Source organism: Phodopus roborovskii, unplaced genomic scaffold (genome assembly GCF_943737965.1).
Source record: "Phodopus roborovskii unplaced genomic scaffold, PHOROB, whole genome shotgun sequence".
NCBI classification, from domain to species: Eukaryota; Metazoa; Chordata; class Mammalia; order Rodentia; family Cricetidae; genus Phodopus; species Phodopus roborovskii.
The window spans coordinates 4194325-4201605 of record NW_026126598.1 but is presented as its reverse complement, the minus strand read 5'-3'; the positions used below and the strand labels follow the sequence as shown (position 1 = coordinate 4201605).

The 7281-nt window shown below is 52.5% G+C and overlaps 1 protein-coding gene across 1 annotated transcript; it reads right to left on the bottom strand.

The window, feature by feature from the left end:
* Positions 1-1412: 1412 nt before the first annotated feature.
* On the bottom strand, positions 1413-3267 carry Fzd10 (frizzled class receptor 10). The gene has a single exon (XM_051204998.1). It carries the CDS (start codon positions 3257-3259, stop codon positions 1511-1513), a length of 1749 nt encoding a protein of 582 aa, XP_051060955.1. The 5' UTR covers positions 3260-3267; the 3' UTR covers positions 1413-1510.
* Between the last annotated feature and the right edge of the window lie 4014 nt (positions 3268-7281).

The window sequence follows — 7281 nt, the reverse complement described above, 5'->3', positions numbered from 1 at the left end:
CCCGGGTCTGCACTGGGCGCTGTAGCTGCCTTAGTGATGAGCATAAAGGATGCTGGGAGCTTTGAGAAGGCCAAGCTTCTGAACTTGTTACTGGTGACCTCATTTAGTGCCACTTTCACCTACCCAGCTCTGAAACTCTCCCAATGTCCCCACAGCTGCAGCAGAATGGCCCACTCAGACTGGTGCACACAGTGCTGCCCTCTGCTGGCTTCAGGGTGGGGAGGGTTGGTGTCATGGGGTTCCTAGGTGCATAAGGGTTCAGCAGTCAATGTCCATGAAGGCTTGCTGGCAGGAGCCATCTCCAACTTTGCATGCACATATGCCTCTGAACTCCAGGATGACTTACTCAGCCAGCCTTAGAACATGCCTGTCTCCAGATTTATGGTAACCAGCAATGTCCAGCCAGACTTGTACACCCAGAATCGGCCCGAAAATAGAGAACATTCCCTTCAATGCACAGTGACTAGCAGCAAACTAAAGAATGTCTTTTATTTTTTAATAAAATAGTGGAGCATGAAAAATATCATATATTACAGATATACAGAGGCAGGCGTCACCCTCCCTGGCTGGAGACAAAGTTTGTCTTCCCAAGTGCTTCTGGACCACTCATGGAAATCATTTGTTTAACAATTGAGAGAGTCAATAAGCCCTTCGGGTGCTCTCCGCTGATTCCCCTCCCCCTCCCATCCACAAACAAGTCCCACTGTGTAGAACAAGCCGGCTTGGTTTCCATTAAAAAGCCACAAAATGTATCGGGCTGAAGGGTTTTTTCTGAGGCTTGGGCCTCTTAATTCTTTTGTTAGATGATTTCCTTTGTTGTCTTTTATTTACAACAAGATACTTTTTCTCTTTTATTTTCACATGGGGGGGAAATGTTTTTAAAAAATGTATTGCACACCATTTGAATTCTCCAGTGTTAAGTTGGGGGGCGTTATGTTGGAGAGAGCTGACTATGAAGGGCTGGAGTTGGGGGACTCTTTTAAGGGACCTGCAGGCCCTGGAGTGTAGAGATAGCTCGGGATCCCTTCTTTTGTCCCCCTCCTCAGGCTGTCCCTATACAGCAGCCTTGCTGGGAGAGGGAAGAGTGGGCCCTTGGGTGGCTCATTTGCTAGCCCAGAGGAAGTTCTTTAGCTTGCAAAGGAGCTATCTGACCTCAAGTTTGTAAGCAGGCAGCAAAGCCTCCTGAAGACACCGGTGTGTTTTGAAGCCTAAACAAAAGTTTTCTTGAGAGGAAGGCTGAATCATCTACTTTACCACGGATTGGTTACACAAGAGGCTCCTTCTGTAATGAGTGACCCTTCAAGGAGGCAGCAGACAGACTAGAACCCTTTACTTTCAGGCTATCATGTGGTTCCAAACTTCAAGGTAGAATTTATATATGTATGTATGTATGTGCACACACACACACACACATATACATGCTTTTTACTTTGATTTAAACAACAACCAGCCAAACAAGAAGAGCAGCCCAATTGGGTTCTGTCTGTCCTGTTCTCCCAGCCCACTACCTTCACACACAGGCTGATGGTTGGACAGGAAGCTCATACTTCCCAAGGTGAGGTTTTTGTGGGTGCTGAGCTTTTTTGTAGATCCCTGCACTGGTGACAACACTGGCTGGTTTCCTGCGGCTTTTTCTCTTTAGCCCCCGGCTGCATACGTGTTGCCAGGACTGCAGGGTCTTAGAGGTCCAGACCCACACCCCACTGGTGATGCCTACCACCAGAAGCATGGACACTTTGACCATGAAGACCTCCACGGCAGGGATGGAGGTAGTCATCAGACAATCAGGTGTCTTGGTCTGATTGTTCATCTTACATTTGTGCTGGGTGGCCAGCATCTTCCAGTAGTCCATGTTCAGACGTTCGTAAAAGTAGCAGGCAATCACACAGGTGGCCGGCACAGTGTAGAGGAGGGAGAAGACCCCTATTCGTACCATGAGCTTCTCCAGCTTGTCTGTGTTCTCCCCACCCGTTTTCATCACCCTCCGGATGTGGAATAAAGCCACAAAACCGGACAGGATGAAGGAAGTGCCGATGACCAGGTAGCAAGCCAGCGGAACCAGCACGAAGCCTGTCAGAGCATTGACATCCATGCTGCCCACATAACACACACCAGTGAGCTCATCCCCTGCCACCCGGCGCATCACCAGGATCAAGATGGTTTTCACAGCCGGGATGGCCCAGGCAGCCAGGTGAAAGTAGCTACTGTTGGCTTCAATGGCCTCATGGCCCCACTTCTTGCCAGCAGCCAGGAACCAAGTGAGGGTGAGAACCACCCACCACAAAGAGCTGGCCATGCCGAAGTAGTAAAGTACCAAAAAGACTAAGGTACAGCCGGTGCTCTCCAGACCCTCCTGGATAACATACAGCTGTCCACTGTCCCTGTCGCAGGCGATGCTCTCGGCGCCAGCGAAGAGTCGGATGATATAGCCCACTGAATAGACGCAGTAGCACATGGAGAGGAAGATGATGGGACGCTCAGGGTACCTGAAGCGCGATGGGTCAATGAGGAAGGTGAGCACGGTGAAGGCGCTGGAGAAGAAGCACAGCACTGACCAGATGGCCAGCCAGATTACAGCGAAGCGCTTGTCCTCGCGGCTCCAGTACACATCCACCCCCGGAGTACAGAGAGGTGCGCAGGACTCGCTTTTCTCTACGTGGTGGAACTTGCCCGGGTTGTCACAGCCTGCGCGCCCGGGACCTCCGTCCTTTAGCGAGTGCTCCTGCGCGCTGTGGGGCCTCTGGGGCCTGAAAAGTGGAGGAAACATGCCAGAGCCCCGGGTGGGCTCGTCCGAGCCGTTGTTGGGTGCCTCCATACACAGGTAGTTGGGGTCATTCTTGTTGGGGAGCTTGCTGCAGTCCAGAGAGTCCGGCCACTTGAATTTGAACTGCTCCATAATCGGAGAGCACTTGAGCCGGGCCTGCTCGCACATGACCCGGCAAGCAGGGATGGGCGTGGAGACCTGCTCGGTGCACATGGGCGCATACAGCGAGCACAGGAAGAAACGGAGGTGACCGTGGCAGCCGTACTCCACGAGAGGTGCAAACTCATGCAGTTGGATGGCCGCCTCGCGCTGGTTCTCGTGGCCCATCAGGTTGGGCATGCGGGTGGTGTTGTAGCCGATGTCCTTACACATGGGAATCTCCACCGGCTGACACTTGCCGTCTCCAGGGCGCTCCAAGTCCATGGAGCTGATGGCCGCGCACGAGCCCATCATCACCTGCAGCAACAGCCACAGGCGCGGGCCCGGGTGCTGCATGGTGGCGCCCGCGGAGTCCCCGAGCCGCTCAGGGCCGCCGCTCCCGGGCACGGGCTGCTGCTACTGCCCGCGGCTCCGCGCCCCGGCTCGGGCCCCCGCGCATGCCCGTCCAGCCTGGCCGGAGCGCTCGCGGCGCCCGGGGCCCCTGCAGTGGGCGCGCGGTCTCGGCCGAGTCGGGGGCGGCGGGGGAGGGGAGCGAAGTTTGCAAACAATACGGCGGAGCGAGCGCCGCTCTGCGCGCAAACTTTGGCCTCTTCTTCCCGGCGCGCGAGCTCGGGGACCGCGGTGGGGAAGCGCGGGCGCACGGTGGTCCCGAGTCCCGGCACTCCTCCCTCCGGGCGCCGGCAGCTGTTTCCAGCTCGGCGTCCCGGGATGAGAAGACTTGCGAAGAAGCAAAGGGGGAGAAAAGGGGGGGTAGGCCGATTGGTGACAGGCCCCGCCCCTGCTCGCCGCCCCGCCCCACCCCGGCGCTGCTTTGCATCAGAAAGCCTTGCGCCCGGGGCAGCCTCCGCCCTCGGCCCCTGAACGAAGCTGGACGCCGGCCTCCCGCTTCATCTCCTGCCGGCCTCTCTGCCTGCGCTCCCTATCCGGGGTGGGGGGCCCCTCGGGATTGTCCCCGGTACCCCAAGGACGCCGAGGTTACGGGAAGTTTGGGAACTGGGGGGGGGGACCCGGGTAAGGGTGGTCCTCACCCAGGGCTGGGGGACGCATCTTCTACTTTTATGATGGGTCCCTGGCGGAGGGCACTTTCAAAGAGACAAGGGATTTGCGTTTTATGACCGTGCTCATAAAGTGGCCCCTCGGCTTGTAAAGCTGCCCGCATCTTCCCGAGGTTGGGGGTTTGCCGCCCGGGGCGCGGGGCTCGGGCTCCGGGGAGGGGCTGTCTTTGAAATTTCAAAAGGGCCGAACTCAGGGAAGGGGGAGGGGACCTGAAAGCCGGAGTTTAGGGCCTCTTCGGCAAGGTCTACTCAAAGAAAGAGGGGAGGGGACTGGGAGGAGACTTTCCGGGCCGCTGACACCCGGCACCCCGGGAAGAGGGGCTCGACTTGAATCGTGGTGACCCCTGCCCCGCCAAGGCCACCGTGTTGGAGCCCATCGCGCTAGGCCTGCTCGTGGTTTCTTCAAGTAGTTGGGTTTATTTATTATAGGAAGTCGGGTATTTATATTATTTGGCGAGAGATGTGGCAGGCCTGTGCCTTCCCGGGAGGCGGAGGCTAGGCCCTAGTCTACGCGCGCACTGCTGGTTCCCACGCAGAGTGGAGGAGCCTCTCTGCACCTCGAGGTGCTGGCTCCCGCCCCCTCTGTTTTGGGCTAGACTGTGATAATGTCACAGAGCTTTCACCTTCCCCCACACAGGTAGTGCACCATGGGAGCCTGCCCCAATCCCTGGGTGTCAGAGTACTGGGGTGAGGCACCTGCCGCGGACTCTTGACTTCTGATAAACAGCCCCTTGGGCGGTGCCTTACTCTTTCCTTAGACGTCCCCCTCCCCCAGGTCGGCGTTTGAAGTGTTTTGGAAACTGTCGGGACCTCCACTGCGGACTCCCCCAACTGCTTAGGGGCAGTTAAGCCTCTTGCTCTTCTTTCTGCCAGTCCTGAGCACCCCAGAGCCAAGTTAGGTGCGCACACGACTGGAAAGCCTGGGTGGCCAGCTCCCTCCAGCAGGCAAAGTAGGAGCCAGACTGCCCAGGACCCCTCCTCCCCTCCCAGCCCTGCGCTTCCTCCAGAGAATCGGCTTCTAATTAAAACGAGGCGTCAGCGTCCCATCTGCAGGAAACCCGGGGAGTTCGCCTTCCTTCCCTTTCTGATTGTGGACAGACCTGAGGATGGGACGTACCTAGGCCCCCTGGATCCTCGGGACCAGGCTCCTGCCTCACTTGCAGATCCCCTGGTCCCTTTGCCTTTCACGGGAGGCACTGGGAGGAAGTTGGGCCCAGGGAAGTTTGCCTTGAAGGCCGAGGTTAACGCAGTCAGAACCGCTACTCACCACCGTGTTAGTGACCCAAGAAAAACCTGATGTGTGGTGAGAGCTTGCGGCTTGTATAAGGATATCTTGCTGGGATATTTATAGTCTAGTAAACTGTTTTTAACATGTTTTCAGTTAGGTAAGTTTCCTGCGCCATCGCTTAATCGCTTAGCTTTAAGACAGGTTGGATTGCCAGAGGTCCCTCCTGACGCTTTTGCCTTCTATTTTTTTTTTTATTCCCCCTTGCTTGGGGGTGAGGGCGTGTAAGAAACCAGGGTGAACTCAGCTCCAGAGCAGGGTGTGAGCTATTTGAGACAGCCCCACGTAATTGGTCTTTTATGCTCTGGTTACTTCTACACTGTTCAGAACTATTATTTTAGTCATGACCACTTCACGTTCCTTTCTTCTCGCCAGCCCCTTTAAATATATTAAGGAAAGAAAAATCTAACAGAATTTCTTCCATCTGCCCAACCCAGAGAAAAAGCAACACACACACACACACACACACACACACACATATATATATATATATTGGACCATGAGATATCGAGAGTGGAAGACAACTCACAACTAATAAATGAAAGGGCCCTTTTGATGGATCCAGCTGAAAAGATATTTTATTTTTCTCTCTCCTGTGTGTGGGATTTGATATGTGTGACTCTGGAGCAGCCGGGTCCCCTGCTGCTCAGCCCTGGCTCGGAAACTGGCCCCCCTCTGGCAAGCGTTATGGAGAGCTGGGAGGAATTTTATGGCTGTCTCTCTCCCCTCAGCTCTTTTTTTCTTTTGTCTTCTTTGAAGAACGACTTTAGACATTTTATTTACATATTTAACCAGGGATAAAAGAGGGAAGAGAAAGCTTTGGGGGCTGGCCTGGGAATAGGGCTATGTTTAAATTAATGGAAATCTTATTAGGCTTCTAAAATTTTGAGCAAGGATTTTTAATGAAACGTCATAATTAAACACGATTTTAAATAACATCCTAAAGCAAAGGGTCCTTTTGGCCCCCAAATCTCCTAATATCTCTATCTACATAAAAAAAATCTCAGAATACTGTCGGTAGATATTACCTTAAAGTCCTTGTGACTAGCAAGCAAGGAACGTACAAGGAATACTCTTTTAAGAGCCAGGCAGTGTCTGGAGCTAAACAAATTTGGAGGTAGTGGGTAGTTGAAAGGAAGGCCCCGTTTCATCCCCTTTAAACTATCAAAGTCAGAAGTTGGTTTTTTTTGTTTGTTTGTTTGTAAATATTCTGACACGGGTCTCACTAACAATCACAGCTGTATCCTTGCTTAGTATGTCTTGGGTGAAGGGAACCATAAACTCTTGAGAAGTTTTCTGAAATGGGATTAGGGAGAACCCAAATAATCTCTTTAAGATAAAAAAAAAAAAAAAAAAAAAAAAAAAAAAACTACTGCGCCTCCTACAATAAAGAGAAATTAAGCCAGAAGCTTAGCCTGTTACAAACCAATTGCAAAAATAAATGTGTGGGATACGAACCGAGGTCATTAAAAGACAAGATAAAGATGAAGCAGGGAGCTGACTCCTCAAAGCTGGTTTTTGTAGCTTCCCCTTGACAGGCCTTTTCTGGAACCTTCTTATGTAGGGATCCATTTGGGAAACTCTTGAGATTCCTGTTTGCATTTCCAAACTGTCCCTCAAAGGAAGGAGAGTGGTCTCACACATCACACATAGATAATTCAGTTCCCTTCCCATATATATATATATATATATATATTTTTTTTTTAATTCATAGGAAATACCTTTAAGTCATCCGAAGTGGTATTTAGTTAACACGCACAAACATACAGGCAAGCAGGCATAAACATACACACACCTCACACCACAAAAGCACTGCAGGTTGCCCCAAACTTGAGAACAACTTTAATTACATGTCAGGATACTAGTTGTAAGATACTGGGTGGGTGGGGGTGGTGAGGAGCAAAGAGAAAAAGCCCTCAGTCCTCGGCGTCATAAAATGCATGAAGGAGTGTCCCTGGCCGCTGCAGAACAATTTAGGCCGCTATTTTAAGGCCACTTCCCTTGAAATGTGGATTGAA